Raw genomic sequence first — 22,722 nt, 5'->3', positions numbered from 1 at the left:
TGTGGACATCTTGACTAATCCAGTAACCTGGCTCCTGTGGAAAAATTGCCAACATGTGGGCTAGCAGGTATGTGGCATGCTGACTTAGATCCTTCCTAGTGGCCTTAGAGCTGACCTCTCAGGGTCTAGCAAAGTCACTTCTATCTGCTTCCCTGTGTGTCTGTGCTCCACGAGGCCTCTGTCCACTCCTCCCATGCCTAGCCCTCTGAGACAGTGTCTCTGTGAACCCTGTGGAAGTCTCTGGAGTTCACAGAGATCCACCTGCCTATGTCTCCAGAGTGCTGGGACTAACAGCCTCTGCTACGGCTCTCAGCCTCTGCCTTCCTCTTAATATGCTCCCTCCTTCCTGGGCGCTGCAAGTTCCCAGTGGTCTTTCAGTGTGCAACTCAAAGTGGCTTGCTTGGTAGACCTGTAACTGGGTCACCTCTGCACCCTCTGAGCCGTCCCACTTTCTGTAGATTTTGTCCTAAGCCATACCACACCTCAGGGACCACACACTTATACCCCACTCCAGCCATGCCCCAGGAGCTTCAGAAGGATGTTTGGAACACCGGTGAATTGTGTGCCACAGACACAGACACTCACAGTAATGACCCTTCTCCGGAAGGTGTCTGAAAGAGAACATCCATCTGGGGATCACTCCAGGACACTCACACCACTTCTTTCTCCAGGCGGGACTTTAGTTCTCTCTTCCTTCTTTCCTCTCTTCCTGTCTCCCTTTTCTTCTCAACACACACACACACACAGACACACACACACACACATACACACACACACACACACACACACACACACGTTCTCTCCTTTCCTCTCTTCCTGTCTCCCTCTCTTTCTCAACACACACACACACACACACGCACGCACGCACACACACGCACGCACCACTCCCCCAACAGCTGCAATCTGGAAGAAATTACTCTTCTAAACAGCCAGACTTCCCTACTTTCAGGAAATTCCAAGCTGGGAAGGGGGAGGGGCCGGGCTGGGGGCGCGACCGTCCATCCCCCTAGCTCTGCCCCTGCATTCAGCACGTCCAGTCCTGGTCTCCTCCTGCGCCCACTATCCGCTCAAAGGGCTCTCAGCTTTTCCACCATCAAGGCTTTCTAGTCCTTTAAATCCTAGAGGCAAACTTTGGGGGAATAAGGAAGGCTGGGAGGGGCCTATGGCTTAACCCTCTCAACCCGGGACAAGAAGTTAAGACCAACTAGGCTGACTGGGCGTTGACTCCGCGCTCGCCTGGTAGGCTACCATGGCCCCCGAGAGGGGCTGAAGCTTAGTTCCTGGTGCAGGTAAGAAGGGACCACAACCGGCTTTTGCCAGACTCTGGAATCTAGTCTCCTGTGTCTGAGGGAGGAGGACCGCGGTCTGGCCCCTCGTAAATGATAAAGAGTGCAGAAGCCTGGACCCCTGGAATGTGAGAGCGGAGACCAGGGAAACTCCCTGCCTGTGAAACCAGAGAGCTGGGGGGCGGGGGGGGGGGGGGGGGGGAGCTCCTGGGACCCAAGAGCGCAGAACCCGACCTGAGGTGATGGTACTCAGACCACATGCCTAGGTCCTGGAACCCTTTCCAGGTTGGGCATGACATTTGCTTTTTTGCCAGGTGAGATCCCGCCCGGGAAAAGAAGGAAAAGGGCGCCAGTGAGGTAGCCTCCGAGGCCAGGAGGGACCAGAGCTTGAGCCGGAGACCCATTCAGTCAAGACCACGAGGTGAGGAGGCTGTTGTGGTGGGCAGGGGTCTTCATCCGGAGGAAATAAAAAAGAGACAGACTAGTTAACGAAGAGACCAGGGCCTTTAAAGTCCCTGTTGCAGCCCTGTAGCTTTAGGAAAAGAGTTGCCAGTCCTAAGATCCCAGGGGTCTCCAGGTGGGGTCCCCTGCCAGGTCTGGGCTCCACCCTCCTCCAGCCTGAGAACCAGTTGGGCCAGCTCCTGAGCGGGTTGTTATTTCCGTGTCCTGGCAGGGCTGGGGCTGAGAGAGGACAGAGGTGAACCAGCTGTGCCCCTGACCCATGCAGCTGGAACCACACAGTGCCTAGCCAGGAAAGGGAGTTGAAGAGGCCAGAGGAGATCTGCTTATCTGAGCGTGTGTCTGTCCGAGCGGGCGGGGGCCCCTATGTGCTTGCATCCAGCCCACTTTGCATTGATCCCTAACAAGGGTCCCTCTGTAAGAGCCTAGGCTGATGACGAACTTTTTCCAAGAATGACCGCATTGCCTTGAGTGTGACAGCCCAGCAACAAGCATATTGGAGGTTAGAGCTGAGTGTGCAGGACACCTAGCCTGAGGGGAAAGTGACTCCCTCAAGGTCTCCAAGCCAGCCAGGAGCTTCATGGGCATTAGGGCATTAAAATCTCCCAGTGCTTGTGTGAGAGGCATGCATGGGCTGTGTGCATACGTGTGTCCTAGGGCCTAGGTCAGCTCCACCTTATTCTCGAAATGGAGGAGGATCTCTTATTCAACCGGAGTTGAATAAGCCCTAGCTATCATCCTATAAGGTACTAGGGGCATGGCTCTATGGTAGAGTGCTTGCCTAACGCCCAGGAAGTTAGCTAACTCGGGGTTCTATCTTCGGGAGTCCAATAAAATGGGGGTAGAATTCTATGGATCATTTTCTCAGCGAGCATCTACTGTTTGGTTGCTAAGGCAGAGCATTCTATTGGCATCCCACTTTGCAGATGAGAAGACAAGGTCAGAAGGTTTACACTGCTAATCCAAAACCACACAGCAACAGCCCCAGCCAGATTCAAACCTGGGCAGCTAGTTTTCTGAATTCTACCTCTTTTCACTTCTCTCTGCAGAGGAAGTATTAAGATGAATGGAATGGCATCATTTACACCCAGAGAGGATTTTTATGCTTAACTGTGACTCAATAGTCACAGTTAAAAAAAAATAAGGAAATGAAAATAGGGAAAGTCCGAGGACCTGTTAAATTGTTAAGGGCAAGTCTTAGTCTATCAAAACATTCGTTTTCATTGCAGTGAAGGAGGGAGTGGTGACTGAGTGTCAAATTACAGTAAAACTGTGTTTATTCACCTAGGTTAGGGCAGAGTGGAACTGCTGTAGCAACAGTGGTTTCAGAGATGGGCAAGATGGCACAGGTTCGTATGCTCAGCACCTTGTGAAGGCTGAGGCAGGAGCATTGTCCTGAACTGGAGGCCATCCAGATCTGTCTTGTAGGATGCTATCTACAAAACAAAACAGACAACAAATGAATCTTCTCAAAACCCGACAACAAAACACAATAATCACAATACTGGCCTGTAATCACAGCTACTCTGTTAGTTCACGAAGTTCAAGAACTGGGCTACAAAGAATGGTCTAGACAACTTAGTAAGACCTTGTTCCATAATGAACAACAAAAAGAGGCTTTGGAGGAGGGCATGGCCGTGTTGGAGCATGATTCAGATGTTAGGAGCACTGACTGGCTCTTCCAGAGGACATGGGTTTGATTCCCACACCCACATGGTAACTCTCGACCATATGTAATTCCAGTTCCGAGGGATTTGGCACCCTCTTCTGGCCCCTGTGGGCACCAGGCATGCATGCGGTACACAGATCTATATGCAGGCAAAACACCAATGTACGTAAAATAAATTTTGTTTTTGTGTTTCTTTGTTTTTGGTTTTCCAGACAGGGTTTCTCTGTGAAACAGTCCTGGCTGTCCTGGAACTCACTCTGTAGACCTGGCCTCGAACTCACAGAGATCCACCTGCCTCTGCCTCCCAAGTACTTGAATTAAAGGCAGGCACCATCACTGTCCAGCTAATAAAATTAAAGAGAGGAGAGTTGGGCTATAACTCAGTGGTAGAATACGTTCCTAGCATGTATGAAAGTCTAGGTTCAGTCCTCGCAGAGGGCAAACGCGGGAAGTGCACAAGTGTGCATGTGTTTCTAGGCTCACTCCCTGTGGGAGGGGCTCTGTGTGCATGCGTACATGGATTCAATAGTCCTTAGACTGCATCCGTCTAAATTATTTCGAACATTTTTGGCTGTACTTTGTGTTCACATCCTCGTTGATCCTTCCCAGGGTACTGAATGCTGAAAGAACAATGTTGGCTCCGTTGCCTTCCTCATGCATTTTACCAAATCTAATCTTTATTCCACAGTTATTGTTTGGGTGACACAGCCTTTTCTTCTCCCAACACTAGCACGCCCGCTTGGCAGCACTTAATATTAAATCATACTTCATGTTTCTATGTGCTCTGCAGGGAGTTGGCAGTGTCATTTTATCTGAGGTATAGACAGGAAAACGAAGGATTAATTTGTGGAGATTCACTTAACTGGAAAAGGGTGGGGTTTTGATGGAAATAGAAACAAGGGATTTCATCATAATAGTAAGTGTTAAAAGTACAAAGTTGTCAAGTTCCTGTCACAGTTTCCATGGAAAAAGACTAAGCTCCAGGATATGGGCCAAGATTTGCTGGGTTTCTCTTTACCACTCAGTCAGGTGCAGTAACCTAGCAACTGCGTATCTGGTATACAATTCACAAGCTGGCAGCTGCAAGCATATGTCATTCTTGCCGATATTTGCTTATTCGATTTATTCATTTATTTTACCTATGAGTGTTTGCCTGTATATGTGTGTGTACACTACATGCATGCTTGGTGCCCATGGAGGTCAGAAGAGGGTATCTTCTGGAACTGATGACAATGGATGGTTATGACCCACCACGTGGGTGCAGTGCCTTCAGAGGCCAACAGAGGGCATCAGACATTTTGCTGCATATGTATGGAAGAAATTTGGAAGTTGTAAAATTACAATTTGGAAGTTGTAAGATGTGGAACTTGGGTCCTGGAACTTGCCTCCCCTGGAAGAGCAGCAAGCACTATTCTCTCAGGGCCCTCATTGTTACCAAGTTTTAACACATGAGGCATTTGCTTTATTATTTGCTTTTTAAAAAATGAGATGTTATGCCTTAGGTGATGTTATGCCCTAGATGCTCCCCAAAGCATATTTTAATTTTAAAATTCTGCATAAATATAAAGCTCCCCTGAACCACCCAAAGCCTCCCAAATGAGAATGTTCATGTCGTCTGTACAGTGAATTTTGCACTTGCTCTGTAGTGCCTTCCTGGTCCACTTCTTCAGTGTGTGTGGAGGGAAGGGCACTTGAGCGTGTGTGGTTGATCCTAAACCTGTGCCCAGGGTACTCACTGGATAGAGTCTGCCCCGTCTTCAAGGATTGGGCACTGGTAATCTTCATCTATACTTCATCTACAGCTAATGCTTACTGGAGATTTTTACAGTCTGGTTGGGAAGCACTCCAAAAGTAATTATTTGGTACTTACCCTCCAAGAAGGCTCAAATATTAGTTACTGGGGTGACCCACATAGTATAATATGAACATGGACATGTTAGAGTCAGAAAAACTTAAAATTTGAGTCCAACAGTAGTGACCTTGGGCTTTCACAGCCTCAGTTTCCTTACTTGTTAACTGAGAATAGTCCCACCAACGTCCTGCCTTATCCGAGCATTTTTGAGGCTGACTAGGCAGGTCTGGAACATAGAGTTGGGGCTCCAGGGTGAGGCAGCTCTGATATGCCTGTGCCCCCACAGATGCCGGTGCTGAAGCAGCTGGGCCCAGCGCAGCCCAAGAAGCGACTGGAGCGTGGAGCACTGTCTATCTCAGCGCCCCTTGGAGACTTCAGGCACACATTGCATGTGGGGCGCGGTGGCGATGCCTTCGGGGACACCTCGTTCCTCAGTCGCCACGGGGGCGGCCCACCCCCCGAGCCCCACACGCCACCAGTCGGGGCCCCGCATTCTGTCCCTCCACCTACAGTTCCACAGCCCCCTGCACCTGGTCTCCGAGTGCCTTCACCTGCGGACCCGCTGTTGTCCTTTCACCTGGACCTGGGCCCCTCTATGCTAGACGCGGTGCTAGGCGTCATGGACGCGGAGCGTGCTGAAGCAACAGCCACCAAGCCTGTCGGGGACACCCACCCTGGAACGCAGCACCAGAAGGCCCGCTGCCGCCCCAATGCTGACCTCCCACTGGACGACGTCATAGGCCTGTAGTGTCCTGATTCCTGCACCCCTCAGTCCCGCCCAATAACCCACTTTTGTACACATAAATGGCTGAGGTTTGTGCCAGTGCTGTGTCTGTTCACTTTTTATGGGAAGGGGTGCAGAGGCAGGACAGTGGTCGATTGCCACCAACTAAAAGCCAAGTCCGGTTTATCCATGTAATAAACCACTCCCAAAGGTGGAGTCTCGCACCTGGCCGCTCCCACAGTCTTATTCATTCTTCAAATATTGACCCAGCCTCATTGCTACCTGGATAAAGTCCAGACACGGTGGTTCGCTTAGCACCACCTACGGTAACATTTGATTTGAAGAGTCATAGACGCCTGGCTCTACACATCCCCCAGGTGCACTTTGACCAGGCGGTGCCATTCGCTTTTCTGAGAGCAACTGCAAAGAGGAGCGGTTGGGTACTCGTTGGAGCCATGAGAGGCATGGTCCCGGTAGGTAGAGCTTCTGCTCCCGCCAACTAAGTGTCGCCATGCGCGGTAGCTGTTGCGTCACAAATCTGGGCACAAAGTTAACCCTGAGCCCACAGATGTCCAGATGTTTTAACACCCTAGAGGTGCGGGGCTCTCTAGGCCTATATCATGGACTGAGGGTGGAACCAGATTCTCAAAGGTTCCCGGAAAGAGGGGACCTCTAGTATTTATCACTCGGCTTGGAGAGTGGCTATCTTAGGTCCCTGAAGGGACGATACCAACTTCCGGACTCAGAATAAGGTCGTTTGAAGTTTGCAGAGGGGTGGGTCATATGTGCCAACCCCTAGACTGGGGACAGGAGCAAGACTCGTACCCCACAACCAGGATCAGGTAAAACCACTGAAACTTGGGGAGGCCAAGGTAAGGCCAACGAGAGGAGGGGCATTGTGGGTTGAGACCAAGTGGGTTGAGGCCACGCTCCCAGGAAAAACAGGACGGGACAATCATAAGTAACTTTGCATGGGGCAGGACCAGGAGTCACTTTGCTCATAGTGAGGTATGGTATGTAAGTCAACCACTGGTATAGGGACTACACACTTTAAGGAGGTCGGGGGCGGAGCCAGGGTATTGACCCCCGCCCCCCCCCCCCCGCGCGCCCCTGACACACACAAAGGGCTGTGTACAGGTAAATCGCATGCTGCGGAGTGGTGTCCTGAGAAGGACAGGGCACAAGCAAAGTATTTGGTTGCAGCAGGCCCGGATCTCTAAGCCCCACCCCACCGCACGGGGCGGAAATATATGTAAATCAGCTGGCTGGAGAGAGGAAGCCTTGCTCCTTTGATGCCCTGAAAGCGGCCGAGAACACGTAAAGTGTTTGCCTGGGTTGGGAACTGTCTCTCGCCAAAGCCCAGAAAGGGAGGAGCACATATAAAATAGTTGGATGGGATGGAACTTGACTCCCTTGAGTTCTTGAGAGGATCTCAACACACTAATTGGCTGGTTGGGCGGGACTAGACTCGCTAAGGCCTCTGAGGAGCTGGACTCACGAAGATCATTTTGGGCGGGGCAAGACCAGGTTCCCAGAGGCTCAGAAGCCAGCTACACGTAAATAAGCTGGGCGGGGCCGGGAGCACCAGAGCCGGTGGGACACTCCGAGGTCCCGCCTAGTCTCTTGGCCTCCCTCCGGGTGAAGCGGACTAGACTCCAGGTGTCACAGTTGGGGCTCAACGTTGTGGACTGAGGCTGCCCAGTGTACTGCGGTACCATGGAGGCAGGGGCCGATTCCTCTGAGGCCCCCTCGGTCTGCCGCTTCTTCCTAGAGGGCCGCTGTCGCTTCGGCGCACGCTGCCGTCAGCCACACCCCGGGGCCCCAGCGCCAACCCCTGAGGTCGTGCAGCCGGAGTCTGGGTCCAAAAAGCCGGCGCTGCGCACTGCGGCTGACGTCATCCAGCGCATCCGCTGGGATCCGCGCCTGGACCCTGCCGAATTTTCGGTGGGCTACACTGACCGCTTCCTGGGCGTGCAAGAAGAGCCCTTCTGCGCCTTCTGCTGGGACGAGCCGCTGGCAGCGCTCGGGCCCGGCGTATTGGCGGTGCCACAGCACCGCATCCGCTACTTCCGCTTCCGCGGCCGCCTGGTGTGGGACCGTGCCTCGCGTACTGACCTCATTTTTGGCTCGGGCTCTGTGGCTGGACGGGGACCCACCATCCTAGACGCACTGGACGACGGGAACGAGTACTGGCCAGAGGTTGCACCAGAAATCCCTGACACAGAGAAGACAGGTGCGGCTTCCGAGGGTCAGGACACTCAGGATGGCCCTAAGGAAGGGAGTGGAAACCCGGCAAGAACTAGGCTTGATTCGGGCCTGGAGACACCCGAAGACGGTGGGGCAACTAAGGAAAATAAAACTGGGCTTGATTCGGGGCTGGAGATACCCAAAGAGGGTGGAGCAACCAGAGAGACTGTCCTGAATAGGACCACAGAGGCAGGAACACCAGAGGAAAGCGGGTGCTTCACAGGAGTAAAGGAGATCTTGAACCCACTAGAGACACCTGGAGCCACTCTACTTCCACAGTGGGAGACACAGGCCATGGAAGCTCCAAAGCTTTCTGCTGAAGAGATGGGAAGTGAGTGGACTCCAGGGACTTGGCCTGATGAAAGAAGGTTCCCTCGCCAGCCCCGGCCCACACATTTTGTGGCACTGATGGCGACAGAGCCTGGGCTTAGGGCGGAAGTGGTCAAGGCCCAAGAGCATTTGGTGCGGATTGCTCCTCCTTGTGCTGCTTTCCTGGTACCTGTACAGGCCCTGCACCTCACAGTGGCCTTGCTGAGGCTGACAGGCCCTGGGAAAGAGGCTGCAGCTACTGGGGCTCTACGGAGGGCCCTCCTCAAACCAGGGCTTCAGGTACCCTCCCAGCTACAGTTCAAGGACTTGACTCTTCTGGGTCATCACGTGCTCTGTGCCATACCCTCCCCCACACTGGCAGGCATGGTCCAAACTCTGAATCAGAGGCTGGAGGCTGAAGGGCTGAGAGTGGTGCAGCCCCCAGGGGGCCTACAGCCACACCTCACCCTGGCCAAGGTGCCACAGGGATCCCAGGTTTGCATTCCTGAGCCTGAGTTCAGTTTGAACCAGGAGCTAGGAAGACAGCCCCTAGGGAAACTCTGGCTATGCCGTATGGGCAGAGCAGGACATAGCTACGTGTCCCTGGCTGAGATTTCCCTCAAGTGACCAACGTTCCAAACTTCGTAGAAGAAACAAGTCAAATAGAAACAATTTCTCTCTCTCTTTCTCTTTAATTTTTGGTTTCAAGCTTCCAAAATGTACTGTACTCAATGCTCAAGGAGAATGAAGGGAGGGGAGGGGAGAGGTGGGAAGGGGAGGAAGGGAGGCATCTGGAAAAAAAGCAGCCTGACAGTCCAGCTGTTTGCAACCTCATAGCACATCCTCCAGTTACATGGCAGAAGAGGAGGGAGGGGTGAAAAGAAAAGGGGAGAAAGAAGAAAAATAACTTAAACACACACACAGAGGAAAGAGAAGGAAACATGACGTGAGCTGGTGATCCATGAAGGCAGAGGGGAGGAAGGAAGGGAGGGTAACCATTTTACCTGTGTTGAACCAGGGAGCAAGGAGGGAGAAGGAAGAGGAGGGAGGGAAGGGAAAAAAAAATCAGAAGAAACATTGGGGCAGAGGGAGGAAGGGACACGGAGACAACTTAATACAACTTGAGTAAGACGAGGCAGCCCGGCTGGCATGGTCCCGCGAAGGCCCTGGAGTCCTCAGTGCGGTGTGGCGCTGGTCTGGCTGTGTTGGTGGTGCTGGCTGGCATTTCTGGGGTGAGGGGTTGAAGGTGGGGCATAGTCTTTAAGCAGCTCCCCTCACCCCAAACACTGAGGCCCCAATAGCTGGGCAACAAGAGTCTATGAAGAGGCAGACGAGGCAATTAGGTGTGGCTGGCTGGTGCCCCGCTGCAGGCGGGTGCGGGCTGGACGGCCTGTCTTCTTTCTGCTGACCCCCCAACATGGGATGGGCCAGCACGCAGGGTCAGGTGCTGGAGTACGAGCTCGAAAGAGAGAGAGAAAAAACACTGAGACAGCATTAGTGGAGGTGAGAGGTGGACACAGAACCTGTAGCCCCCACCCCGCCCTCCTCCACTATACTCCCAATTATCCCCTGTGAGACAAAAAATAAAAACGTAGAAAAATCTCTGTACAGATCCCCGGTGGGAAAACGGGGGTAGGGATGCTGGCTCTTCCTGGAGCCTTCTCCCCACAAATTAATTTACAACCCATGTCCATGGCTCAAAAACAAAATCCGCAAAGGCGGTACTGGGCCACAGCCCTAACCCCGCCCGTGCTCGATGAGTGCTCAGAAGGCTGGCAGCTGCGCCAGGCTGAGGCGGCAGTCCACGCTGGAGTTGTCCGGGCCCGTGTAGGACAGGCCCAAGGGCTCTAGGAAGGCCCGGCAGGCGGCCTCGCCCTCGAAGGCCAGCTCGGCCTGCAGGTAGGAGACTGGCAGCGCAGGGCGGAAGCTATGGAGACAAGAGGAGAAAATGATGAGGCAAGCAGACAAGGGAGGGCCCAAGAGCAGGGAGCAATGCTCCCCATCTGGGCTCCCAGAATTTTCCTCTGCAAGGAACCTGCTGGCTTCTGCAGCCCCTCCCAACCTCCCCATGTTAGCGGCTTGGGGGGGCCAGGGATGGGGTTGGTAGCCCCAGTGCCCAGTTGCCCCCCCTTGCCCACACTTACCTGTCCAGGAAGGAGGGGGCAGGAGGGAAAGGGCCCAGATGGCTCCTCTGCTGGCTGAGGGGCTGGAGCCAGACAGAGTAAGTGGTACAAAGGCTTGGAGGGTAGGGACAGTGATACTCCACCCTCGAAGATGTTTGCACAGAGTCACACTCAGCAGTGCTTTCTGGTTGGTACCAAGATGCCCTAATTTTGTACATGTCCTACTAGTTTTGGGGACCTTTTCCTGCAGACCATCGCAGCCCTTTAGCTACTTGGTTTCAAGTATCTAGAACTCAGGTATTCTATGGCTCTGGGACAGGGCAGCCTCCCTGTCTTTCAGGTGACCTTCTAGGTGACCTTCTAGGCCATGACAGGGACTTGTCTGCAAAGTTCATAGGAAAGGTGCTGTGAGAATGAGGTCAACACCAGCCAGGGCCCTGAGTTCTCACAAGGACCATTTGTGCTATGTAGCCAAGGTTGACTAAGAACAGAGTAAGAATCACTTGCACCACTGAGGCTTGAGGGCTGCTCATTGGAGCATAAAAAGTTGAGAGCTCGGTGCCCACTCATCTCACTCCCTTGGGTTGGACTGACTAAAACAAAATCCTAAATTCCTCGGCAGGTCCCACCATAACAGGACCAAATGAGAAAATGCTGCTGCTTAGCCCGGCATTCAAGACCCCTTGAGACTCTTGACAGATATATTTACTAGGGTTTCTCAACCTTATCAAGACTGGCACACACTGCTATGGGGCCTTTTGTTGCACAGTATTCCTGGTCTCCACCCACTAGATGGCCGCAGCATGGTGATCATCTCTTCCCCACATGGGCAAGCCTCATGCAGTTTGATGACCAGAGGGCCTTGTCACACCACCCCCTGTGCCATAGGCCCCAATCACACTGTCCCAGAAAGACATTTCAAGAAACTGCTAACAGTATGAGCCAGGCCACCCTTTCTAATAACTATGTCAGGAAGAAGAACAGCAAGTAGCTGCAGGCAAAGGCCTGGAAAAGGGGAAGATAACCCAGGTTTCAAGCTGACGTGAAGAGAGGAGTGCAGGGAAGGAGAGGACATGACACCAGGAGTAGTGAGGGAAGAACAGTGGGAGAAAACCTGGAACTGAGGGTGGCTGAGGAGGAAAGCAATGAGGGCCAGCGGTGTGAACAGGAGAGTGGGAGGGGACTCCAGCAGAGAAGCTGAAGGTTGACCAGGATGTGAAGGAGAGTGGCAGAGCCACAGCACAAAAGGCAGCAGAGTGCAGTGCCACATACGTTTTGATCATGGCCTTGAGGGCAGCCTTGCGCTCCCGGTCTGCAAACTTGTCCACAAGGTAGCCAGACATACAAGGTGCATGGCAATAGAGCCGGAAGAAGCGGTGGTAGTTGCCTAGGGCCCACGCTGCCCTCAGTGCCAATGCGTGGGACACACAGGGGTCTGCTTTCAGCTCCCTTGTGAGGTATGCCAGCTCTGTAGTGATGTCTGCACAAAAGATAACTGGAGGTCAGGTGACAGGGTGCCACCTTGGGCATGGCACCCTTCATCTTAGGATGGCCTCTTACCCCCAGAGTTCTTGGTGAAGATGTAGTAGAGGATTCGGTATGCAGTAAATTCACCCACATTGCCTGCCAAGTTTTCCGCATACAGAGACTTGAGTTGCGTCTGGCACTGGTTGAATTCTTCATGGTCACCCTGAGCGTGGAGGAAGGGATGTAAGGAACAGGCAAGTACAGGTGGCTTCAAAAGGGTAGGTGCCCCATGGCAGTTGCCTAGCTCCCTACCTTCTCCAAGGCGATGCGGGCATGTGTCTCATACACCTCCACAGTGAACTCAGTGCGGATGCCTTGTACCTGGGCAGTGGGAACGAGCAGAGAGTCAGGCTGAGCAGAGCAGGGCAAGATGGCTGACACCAGAGCCTCGCAGCAACTGACTTACCGTGAGGTCCTGCCGAATGGACTTCATCTGCTCACAGGCAAAGGCGTAGTCCTGCTTCTCCTTCCAGTGGGACTTGACCATGCACAGAGACTTCTTCAAAACCTGCAGGGAATAGAATCAAGGCTGAGCGTACAGACAGCTGACAGGCCAAAGCCACTGTGTCACTGCTCAGTGAGAGCTGCAGCACAGCCTCTATCAGTGATTCACCACGGCTAGGAGTCAACAACACACAGCAAGACTCAGTGCCCCACAACTTCCTGTTGACACATAGCGCTGTGCCATCCTGAAGCAGAGTAAGAGCAGCCTTTGAAAGGCCACCTGGCTCCAGGGTCCCATATGAAAGTCTGCTTTGGCTCTCTGCTCCTCCCTGTTCTAGAGACAGCCGCTTCTTTTCGTGCAGTGCCAGCCTCGTTCCAGAGACACGATGGTGAAGGTCGGAGTGAACGGATTTGGCCGTATTGGACGCCTGGTTACCAGGGCTGCCTTCACTTCTGGCAAAGTGGACGTTGTTGCCATCAATGACTTTTTCATCGACCTCAACTACATGGTCTACATGTTCCAGTATGACTCCACCCATGGCAAGTTCAAAGGCACAGTTAAGGCTGAGAATGGGAAGCTTGTCATCAACGGGAAGGCCATCACCATCTTCCAGGAGCGAGATCCCGCCAACATCAAATGGGGGGATGCCGGCGCCGAGTATGTTGTGGAGTCTACCGGTGTCTTCACCACCATGGAGAAGGCTGGGGCCCACTTGAAGGGTGGGGCCAAGAGGGTCATCATCTCCGCCCCTTCTGCCGATGCCCCCATGTTTGTGATGGGTGTGAACCATGACAAGTATGACAATTCCCTCAAGATTGTCAGCAACGCTTCCTGCACCAGCAACTGCTTAGCCCCCTTGGCCAAGGTCATCCATGACAACTTTGGCATCGTGGAAGGACTCATGACAACAGTCCATGCCATCATGGCCACCCAGAAGACTGTGGATGGCCCCTCTGGGAAGCTGTGGCGAGATGGCCGTGGTGCTGCCCAGAACATCATCCCTGCGTCCACTGGCGCTGCCAAGGCTGTGGGCAAAGTCATCCTAGAGCAGAATGGGAAGCTCACGGGCATGGCCTTCCGCGTTCCTAGCCCCAATATGTCCGTCGTGGATCTGACATGCCGCCTGGAGAAAGCAGCCAAGTATGATGACATCAAGAAGGTGATGAAGCAGGCATCCGAGGGCCCACTAAAGGGCATCCTGGGCTACACTGAGGACCAGGTCGTCTCCTGTGACTTTAACAGTGACTCCCGCTCTTCCACCTTCGATGCTGGGGCTGGCATTGCTCTCAATGACAACTTTGTAAAGCTCATTTCCTGGTACGACAATGAATTCGGCTACAGCAACAGAGTGGTGGACCTCATGGCCTACATGGCCTCCAAGGAGTAAGAAGCCCGCCCTGGACCACCTGTCCCAGCAAGGACACAGCAAGAGAGAGGTCCTCGGCTGCTGAGCAGTCCCTGGCCTAACTAACCCTTAACACTGAGCATCTCCCTCACAGTTTCCATCCCAGACCCCCAGAAAAGCAGGAGGGGGCTTAGGGAGCCCTACTCTTGAATACCATCAATAAAGTTCATTGCACCCCTCAAAAAAAAAAAAAAAAGAAAGTCTGCCTTGACTTTGCTTGTATTAAGGCTGACTGTGGCCAGACTATGCCCCAAGTGTGAAGAACCTGCACGCTAGGGTCTTCTCAGAGCCAGAGCTGCCACCTCCCTGCCTCCCGGGCCTAATGCTAACACATCCTGGTGGTGGACCCACTGCCTGGGACTCACAGCCACAGGTCGCACAGTTGATGGGTCTGGGGCGCAGGTCAGCCGTAGATAATGCTTTGTGATGTCAGGACAGGTGCCCACAATCTGTAGCTCCTGCCAGTCAGGGTCAGCTCCACTGCTTTCCAGGTTACTCATCTGCAGCACCAAAGGTTCAAGGCGCAGGCGGCGTGAGTGCCCATGCTGAAAGCGGGCTGCCCTCTTTTGCTTCTTAAGCTCACGCTCTGGGTCCTCACACTCGATTGCTGCCATCTTCTTGCGGCTGCGTTTGGTTGGAGCTAGGTCATGCCTGGGGACAAAGCGTAAAGAAGGCCAATGTCTTCAGTCACTCTGAAGGCCATCTACCCCACCTGTGAGACCCAATCAACTCCACCTATGCCTAGGAAAGAAATCCCACCCAAAGCTCACCTCTTTCCTCGCTGCGCCCTGCCTCGGCCCCGATCCATGTGGGCCCCGCGACCACCCCGACCCTTGGGGGGTGGGTTCCTGCGGCCTACAGGGTGACACTCATTCCCTGAGTAAGAGCTGTCAGAGTCTGAGTGGGAGTCACTAAATAGGGAAACAGAAAAGTCAGGCCTGAAGCACAAGGGTTAGGAAGCATCAGTCCCCTCCCGGCTGCCCTCCAGTACAAGCTTGCACACCTTCTCCGGAAGTGACGAGTAGGGGACCTGGATGAAGAGCGTGAACGCGAATCTGTGCTGGAGGAAGAGCTGTTGTCCTTCATGAAGACGTTGCGGTTGCCGAACTTGGCGAAGCTGCTACCCCGGGCTCGGCCAGCACCCCCAGACCCAGGTGTCCCTCGCTGGGATTGGGCACCCCCGCCCCTGGTCACCGAGCCTGCCCCCCTGGGAGGATGAAGGCTGCTAGGGGCCTCCCACCGTTTCTTCTTGGGGCTCTCAGTCACAGGCTCCCTGGTCAGCCTGAGGATATAGTAGGGCAGGGCATTACCAACCAGCCACCAACCTGCAGGACTGCAGACCCCACCCTGTGGCCCAGGACCACAAAACCTCAGAACAGAGAGGCACTTACCCTGGCAACTCAGCCATTGTGGTGCGGGAAAGGGACCAAGCCCCAGACTGTGTCCAGGGGATGCTCTTAGCCATAAAGCTACCCATACCTTCCCAGCCAGTCCTGCCCACTCCCCAAAACCCTATCCTCGATCACTCCTGGGCTTTCTACCCTCCCCACAGGGTCCTGAGATAGAGCTGTCAGCTTTCTGGCTTATTTCTCTCTGAAGCTGCCAGGTTTTGAGGCCCAAGTCCCCAGGCCAGGACCCAGCATCCCCACTCCCTCATTGTGTCACCCAGACTGACCCAGGCAGAGGCTCTCGGCTCCAGTCGATGGTGTAGGCAGAGCCATCCTGGAGCCGGGCCTGTAGCACCTCCTTGAGCAGCTTCTCTGTCCGGTCCTTGTCCTCTTCTGATTCACAGGCAGTGAAGCACCGCTCAACATATTCCTTCATATCCTGCGGCCAATCGTCCGGCTTCCCAGACAGGTTTCCCCGGCCAGACGGCCCACTGTGGGAATAAGACAGATGAGGGCACTCAGGTGGGAGGACCCCACATCTCAGCAGAAATTTTACTGTGATCTTAGATGGCAGTCCTACACCACATACTCCCAGGGTTCCCTTCACCACATGAGGCACTCGGAAGACCTTGGAGAACAGACACTGCTGAACACAGAGCATGGGTAGGTAGGGATGGGGATGTGACTCACCTATGGTTCTGGGCTTTCTCAGAGCTGGGCTGGGAACCGAAGCTACTGTGTTGCCCCTCTGTATTGGAGCTGAAGTTCTGGTTGGTGACAGCAAAGGGCCGCTTCTGGATGTTGAACTTGAGACCTCCAGTCCCAGGGGCTGCTGTGGGAGGACAGCGGAGATCGGAGTTAGGTCCTTCCCAGACATTCAAACTGGCCAGCGCTGGAGCAGGTCTCTAGCATGAGCAAATCTGTTCCAGAACAGTCTTTCCCTAGACTAGAGTCGATCACAACACCCTGACAAAGGTCCAGCCACTTTGGGTGGCTCACAAATAAGCTCCAACTTTCTGACCCCCACAAGTCTAACTCACGTTTCATGCGGGTCCACAGCTGCTGACCCTTCTTGGGCTTGGCAGGCTCACTGTAGCTGTGTGGCCCATAGGTCTGCCCTGTAGGTGCCCCTGTCTGACTGTGCTGAGTGGCTGGGGCTGTTCCAGGCTGAGGGCCATTGCTTAGACCATGTGTCCCATGCTGAGGGTTTGAGGGCTGAGGGGGCTGGGCTGCAGGTAGCTGCTGAGGGGAAGCCTGGTAGGCCATACTCTCATCCATGCCAGGGACTGGAGGCTGTGGGAAGAAGCAGAGGCTGAAGGCAGCAGGCAGCATCCTGATGCCAGATCACATGGTACTCAGTTCTTAAAGTCACTCAGTAAGTACTCAGTAAGTGCTACAATCTTCTGGGGGTTGCCACGCCGTATGATCGGTGGCTTCCTGGGGTGTCTATTTTTACTAGCTATCCTTCCCACAACAGAGAGGTCTCAGACTCAAGAGACTGAGCAACTTTCCATAGGCTCAGCTACCACCAGTGCCAACACTGGGGCCTGACTCTACTAAGAGCCATTGACAACACATCCACTAGGGTTCTCTTGAGCACATCAACACGTGACAACACACTTACTCAAGCCCTATGAAAGGCTGCATCCTCTCAACTCTGAGGAGCCACTAATGTGTAGAGAACAGTGAAGCAAAGCAAGGACTCAAAGCCAGGTCAATGTACTTCCTATGCCCTAGGGTCCTCCACTTCTCTAGGTTGCACCAGTTGCAAAGGCAGCATGTTGGGTAGGTATGGCTGTGGGTGTGTGTACACCACTTGCTGTGTGTGCAGGGGGCACACTAGCTCTAGAACGCAGTTGTGAGTACACATACGGGAGAAAAAGAGAGACGGCAGACTGCCAAACTACAAACTGCTCCCGCCATCTCCCCAACATTACAGCCCCTGGACCTTGCCCAGCCTCAAGCCCATCCTAGTTTTAAAAGCTAAGCTTTTACATCAGGAGGTGCTTGACAAGAAAGAACAAGCGAGAGGGGAGGGAGCAGCTTTGAAATAGTGCAGACCATTCTTGGTTGCAAGTCCCCTCAAAAGCCAGGCTCTTGCTCCCAGCTGACCAGGAGCAGCTAGGCAAAGCATTACCTGGTTCAGAGTCCCTTGGTGCTGGGGAGCCGATGGCTGCTGGGCTGTAGCTGAGCCGTAGGAGCTGGCCATCCCATACTGGGAGGGGGAGCCGTAGCTCTGGTACATGCTCTGCCAAGGCACAGGAGGAGCCGGAGTTAGTGAAGGCTGCTCAGGCCTTCGGCCTCCCTTGGAACCATGTTCAACTCAAGAGGCTGTAGACGCCAGGCCCTTGTTCTTTCTACCATACAAATAAACCAAATCATGTATTTTCAAAAAAATCAAAACCAAAAACCTCTTCATTCCACTCATGCCAGCACCCAATAGGTCTTGCTATCAAGTGAAAAGAAGCAGTGAGTGTCAGCATTTCTAATGCTATGATAAAGAGACAGGCAGGAGTCAGGGGGGATAGGCTCACCCCTTTAATCATAGGACTTATGAGCCAGGATGGAGACAGGTGGATTTCTGTGGAGTGTGAGGCAAGCCTAATCTACATAGCTAGTTCCAGGCCAACCAGGCCTACACAGTAAGACCTTGTCTTTAAAAAATTAAAATTTAAAATAAAAAAGGCAAGCTTGTTGTGGTGATGTATATTCAGGAGGCTGAGGCAGGAGGGGTGGTTGAAGTCAACCTGGGCTATATAGAGAATTCTGACTCAAACAAATCCCGGGTTTAACAACGTCCACACATAGCTATACAGCTATAGGTGTAAGTGGGTAACGTCCCACAGTAATTAGCATGAAAGAAAACAAGGCAAAGAAGAGAAGCAGGAATATGACTTGAACAGTTTGGGAGTGGGAGGCTCTCTGAAGATGCTCTCTAGGCAGCAAGGAATCTTGAAGTGAGCACAGTAAAATGGAAAGCTGCAGCAGAGCCAAGCACAGGGGACTAGGATATCCTAATGTCCTAGGGTAAGGAGGCAGTGGGATGGACCATGGACAAGTCAGATCTTGTGAGACCGGAACAGGAAGCTGGGATTTACATTAGGGGATACTGGTAGGTGTTTCTGCACACTGCTATGTCCGTCTTCACCCCCACTAGCCAGGCCCCACACGGACAGAAAGCTCTCACCCTGTAGTCAGGTACTCACCATGGGGTAGTAGTAGCTGTAAGGATAGGCATAATTGTACTGCTGGTACCACTGGTAGTACTGTTGCTGCTGCTGCTGCAAAGCTGAGGCTTCTGCCTGAGAGACATACTGTGGAGACAAAAGCATGTACGCATCTGTCAGTACAGCCACAGGAGTCTACGGGCACTACAGTCCCAAGAGGACAGGCCTTTAGTGCGGAGTAACTACAGAAAAGAAATGGAGTCCATGCCTCTACAGTAAAAGTAGGCTTCTGGAAGATGGGGCAAGTCTTCCTCCTTAGGATCACTCAGACCCTGGCTGACTCTCAAAGTTGTTGGTTTAGTTAACAGGAAAACATATTTACAGTCTGCTAAGGCATGCCATTCTCTGAAAGTCAGCATCCTCCCCATCCTTCTCTCAGCAACAGCCCCACCCAGCACAGCAGTTCCAAGTCCTGTGTGCCCTTCTCACTTGTGCACTGGACACCGGCCCACTGCTACTAGCTTTGGAGCTACTGGCAGCCCCTGCTTTGCTAATGCTGGCCAGGGCCTGGCGGGCCTTCTCCCACTCTGGGTTCTCGTGCATAGGAGTCTCCATGCCATTCTCTCTGCTGGCTCCAGCCACCATGCCATACTGAGAAGACCTGCAAAGGTGAGACAGAGTTATGTTCTACTGTACACAGGTAGACAAGGCCAAAGTTCCAGAGCTAAGATCCCTACCTACCAGAGCCATAGCTGAAGCTGGCACACAGCAAGTGCCAAGCAAACAGAAGGTTGGCCAGTATACACAAAACTTTACGTGACCTTAGAAGGACTCAATCTTTTACAAGTCAATGAATTCTGATATGGCCAACTATGGGGGGAAAAAAAACAAAACAAAAAAGGAATTATCAGAAAGACAGTAAGAGGGTGCTGGAGAGATGGCCCGTATATAAGAGCATTTGCTGATCTTGCAGATGTTGCGAGTTCAGTTCCCAGCACCTATGTCAAGTGGCTCACAGACACCTGTAACTCTAGCTCCAAGGGATCTCATGCCTCTTCTGAGCTACATGAGTGTGAATTATACACTCACTCACACACATACACACTGGCATGCACACACAAAAAGCTCAGTCGGGAAGCTTGCCCCTCCACCCTAGCCCCAGAATGTGGATTTCTTCTTCCAGGCTGTGCAAAGAAGTCCCATTGTATTTTGTTCCTCTTTCCCAGCACAATAGGCTGTGTTCCCCTAGTCCTACTAACCAATCTGTGCTGCGCTGATCACCCACGTTGGCCGCCATCTGGACCTTGGGGTGTAGGGAGTTGACCTCGGGAGCCAGACTGCTTTTTCACTGTCTATAAGAAAAAAGATAAGTTAGACCTAAGGAGGAATTAAAAATGTTGGATCCATAAAAGGATAGATAGGAAAGACAGAGTATCTCATAGAAAGGAGCACTGGTAAAGAATGGAAAAGAATCCAAGCATGGTGGCTCATGACTGCAATCCCGACACTCTTTTGGGAGTTCAAAGCCTGCCTAGGCTACATGTTGAAATCCTGTTTCTAAAACCAGTAAAAAGAATTAGAGAATTCCTCTTGTGGAATGAAGAGACTTGAGCATGAAAGGAAGACACTGGACTCCCTAAAATGCAGGATGTAAAAATGAAAGACAGAGATGATGATGAAACGATCAGAGTGGATGCGAGGGGAAACCAGGCTGAGGTGGTGGATGTGGATACCCAAGTCCTGGGCAGGGAATCCAATGGGAATTCCTAGAATAGTGATACAGGTTCTAAAGAAGCAGAAAGAAGGCAGGTACTATCCAGTGAGTAAAGTCTTAACTACCCGTGAATAAAGCATTAGCTACCAAGACGTTTGGCAAGAGGGAAGTTTCTGGGGACACATAGAGGATCATGGAGCCGAGACTGAGAGTAACATGGAAGAACAAAGCAAAGTTTTCAAAGAGAAAGGGAATCTCAGGATGTCTCACTGAGGAGCAACAGAAAGTGGAGGTGGGGGAGGCTCTCCTTATGTGAAGTCACTGGCTGTCAGCACTTGAATCAATGAAGAGTCCCCAGAGGACAGAGACTTGTATGAGATGTTCCTGGGAGCAGGAGCTAGTCTGGGAGAAACAACAGGCAATCCCTTGGGTACGATGTCTGCAGATAAAGTTTTCGGGGTGATGTGGGAGGCCCACAATTTTCTTAAGAAACCATTAGGGTTGAAGGGTGGGATGACAGAAGCATGAAGGACTGCCTTGGGGTCAGGACTTGAGGCCAAAACAATAGAATTTACAGCAAAGAAGCCCATGGAAGAACCAGAAAGCTTGCAGGAAGCCTTAGGGGCAATGACAGGCCTCAAAGACATTAAGAAAAAAAAAAAAAAAAAAGACAGGGCCGGGCGGTGGTAGTGCACACGCCTTTAATCCCAGCACTCGGGAGGTGGAGGCAGGGGAATCCCTGTGAGTTTGAGGCCAGCCTGGTCTACAAGAGCTAGTTCCAGGACAGCTAGGACTGTTACACAGAGAAACCCTGTCTCGAAAAACCAAAAAAAGAAAAAAAACAGACAGACCACTGGGTGGAGTCAAGGGGTCGGTCGAAAGTAGGAAAGCAAGTGGGAGACCCTGGGAGTACTAACTGGTATTAGGAGTGAGGCCTAGGGGGCAGGGATCTGACAGACGAGGACAACATGGACTCTCTGCACCTGGCTGTCCCGCAGGCATGGGGTCCACGCCACCAGGTGGAGATGGAGGCCACCCTGAGCCCAAGCGACCCTCCTTTATCCCCGCGGTCAGCCACCAGCCAGGCGTGCCTGTGCACCAAGCCGCGAGGATGGTCTCTCTGGGTTGCCCAGGGCAACACGGCGGCCGGCGTAACAGCGGGTCAAAGGGGCCGCGAGGGGAGCGCCTAGGGCACTAGGGTCCGCAGCGTTCCCAGGGACGGTGGCAAAGCGGAAGCGCGCGCGCACGCGCAGTGTCGCCAAACGCGCGCACACAAACCCCGGGCGCATGCGTGGACGGCCACACCCTTCACAGACGCTGGGAGCGGCGTCGGTTAGCCCGACCAAGCAGGCCCGGGCTCGCCGAGCGCGGAGCCGGAAGGAGTCCCTATGCTCGCCCGCCAGTCCGCCCGCCAGTTCTCACACTCACCAGGACCTCTTGCTCCCGGGGTTCGTTACCGGTGGGCCACGGCAGCTACAGGACACCCGCGATAGCGCTAGGTCACCGGCAGGCTCTTCTGGGGCTGGAACGTCCTGACCGCGGCGTGATGGCGTCACCAGGACGTCTGTACCCACCCCGTGTCGCGTACAGCCAATGGATGTCACCGCTCGCTTTGAACCATCCTCCACCTATCCCGCCTACGCAATTGCGTGTGGGCGTTGTCAGCAAGCTGAGAGCTGGGCGTGGACGGTGGCCCCACGGGGACAAGCGCCGCAGGCTCTCCCACACAGCAGCCTTAGCTGTAAAATGTAAACTATAGGGACGGGAGTTTTGAGGCTGCGCATAGCGCTCTGACTTTTTTTTTTTTTTTTTTTTAAGGAGTGAATAAGTGATGAGGATGAATCTTCCCCCAATAGGCTTGTTTAAACTGGAATGGCACACCTGGCGTGAGCAACAGTGAGTGAGACCCCAAGAAAGCAGGAAACACGCGTCGCTTGAGGAGTAGCCTTTCGGCTGTGGACGCTGGAAAGGTAACCGGGGCAGAGGAAGGTGTAGGGAGAGGTTTGCAGAACCTAGAATGTGTGTAAGTGCTGATCAGGCTGACCCGGAACTCAAGGAGATCCACCTCCCTCCTATGGGATTAAAGTTGTGCGCCATCACGCCTGGCCACAATAGGCTTTTCTTTCCTGTTCTTTTTCTTTTTTTCTCTTTTTCTTTTGGTTTTGGGAAACAGGGTTTCTCTGTAGCTTTGGAGCCTGTTCTGGAACTAGCTCTTTTAGACCAAGCTGGTCTCGAACTCACAGAGATCTGCCTGCTCCTGCCTCCCAAGGATTAAAGGCGTGCGCCACCACCGCCCGGCCCAGTAGACTTTTCTTAAAGCTCATTGTTTACACCAGAAATGATTGAATTGTGCTGTTCAATTAGGGATACCTGTTAAAATAATAATAACCCAGCTTCTAGTCACACT

General features: G+C 53.0%; 4 protein-coding genes across 6 annotated transcripts; 3 read left to right on the top strand and 1 right to left on the bottom strand.

Moving 5' to 3' along the window:
- The first annotated feature begins 896 nt into the window (after positions 1-896).
- On the top strand, positions 897-6,089 carry Cdc42ep5 (CDC42 effector protein 5). The gene is made up of 3 exons (XM_041654067.1): positions 897-1,289; positions 1,601-1,707; positions 5,553-6,089. Exon 3 carries the CDS (start codon positions 5,553-5,555, stop codon positions 6,012-6,014), a length of 462 nt encoding a protein of 153 aa, XP_041510001.1. The 5' UTR covers positions 897-1,289; positions 1,601-1,707; the 3' UTR covers positions 6,015-6,089.
- A 1,221-nt stretch (positions 6,090-7,310) lies between these two features.
- Positions 7,311-9,215, top strand: Leng9 (leukocyte receptor cluster member 9). Its single transcript, XM_041654804.1, has one exon. It carries the CDS (start codon positions 7,707-7,709, stop codon positions 9,171-9,173), a length of 1,467 nt encoding a protein of 488 aa, XP_041510738.1. The 5' UTR covers positions 7,311-7,706; the 3' UTR covers positions 9,174-9,215.
- Positions 9,216-9,225: 10 nt separating this feature from the next.
- Leng8 (leukocyte receptor cluster member 8) lies at positions 9,226-22,111 on the bottom strand. Of its 2 annotated transcripts, XM_041654802.1 has the most exons (16): positions 21,744-22,111; positions 19,861-19,953; positions 19,091-19,262; positions 18,641-18,748; positions 17,572-17,682; positions 16,475-16,727; positions 16,125-16,266; positions 15,722-15,925; positions 15,050-15,328; positions 14,817-14,957; positions 14,412-14,697; positions 12,603-12,704; positions 12,449-12,517; positions 12,230-12,359; positions 11,942-12,149; positions 9,226-10,473 (listed from the first exon to the last, which is right to left on the bottom strand). In XM_041654802.1, exons 2-16 carry the CDS (start codon positions 19,896-19,898, stop codon positions 10,311-10,313), a joined length of 2,406 nt encoding a protein of 801 aa, XP_041510736.1. In that variant the 5' UTR covers positions 19,899-19,953; positions 21,744-22,111; the 3' UTR covers positions 9,226-10,310. The 2 variants fall into 2 exon arrangements, with proteins under 2 accessions (XP_041510736.1, XP_041510737.1); XM_041654803.1 differs by lacking the exons at positions 19,861-19,953; positions 21,744-22,111 and having other exon boundaries at positions 10,333-12,149; positions 17,572-17,791; positions 19,091-19,114.
- LOC121450091 (glyceraldehyde-3-phosphate dehydrogenase-like) lies at positions 12,791-14,028 on the top strand. Of its 2 annotated transcripts, XM_041654807.1 has the most exons (2): positions 12,791-13,149; positions 13,204-14,028. In XM_041654807.1, exons 1-2 carry the CDS (start codon positions 13,027-13,029, stop codon positions 14,026-14,028), a joined length of 948 nt encoding a protein of 315 aa, XP_041510741.1. In that variant the 5' UTR covers positions 12,791-13,026. The 2 variants fall into 2 exon arrangements, with proteins under 2 accessions (XP_041510741.1, XP_041510740.1); XM_041654806.1 differs by having other exon boundaries at positions 12,791-14,028.
- Positions 22,112-22,722: the final 611 nt, after the last annotated feature.

This window comes from Microtus oregoni, unplaced genomic scaffold (genome assembly GCF_018167655.1).
Source record: "Microtus oregoni isolate MIOR12 unplaced genomic scaffold, Mior012 000006F_ref0000085, whole genome shotgun sequence".
Lineage (NCBI taxonomy): Eukaryota > Metazoa > Chordata > Mammalia > Rodentia > Cricetidae > Microtus > Microtus oregoni.
Note: the sequence above shows the minus strand (reverse complement) of the source record. Positions and strands in the feature narration are given on the sequence as shown.

Excerpts from the sequence above, each read along its gene's own strand:
- Leng8 (XM_041654802.1), bottom strand. The coding sequence starts at position 19,898 with ATGGCGGCCAACGTGGGTGATCAGCGCAGCACAGATTG. Across the intron at positions 12,705-14,411 it reads CAACTGTGCGACCTGTGGCT|GTTTTGAAGAAGTCTCTGTG; the intron begins GTGAGTCCCAGG and ends TATTCCCTGCAG. Across the intron at positions 12,518-12,602 it reads CCATTCGGCAGGACCTCACG|GTACAAGGCATCCGCACTGA; the intron begins GTAAGTCAGTTG and ends CCCACTGCCCAG.
- Cdc42ep5 (XM_041654067.1), top strand. The coding sequence starts at position 5,553 with ATGCCGGTGCTGAAGCAGCTGGGCCCAGCGCAGCCCAAGAAGCGACTG.
- LOC121450091 (XM_041654806.1), top strand. The coding sequence starts at position 13,027 with ATGGTGAAGGTCGGAGTGAACGGATTTGGCCGTATTGGACGCCTGGTT.
- Leng9 (XM_041654804.1), top strand. The coding sequence starts at position 7,707 with ATGGAGGCAGGGGCCGATTCCTCTGAGGCCCCCTCGGTCTGCCGCTTC.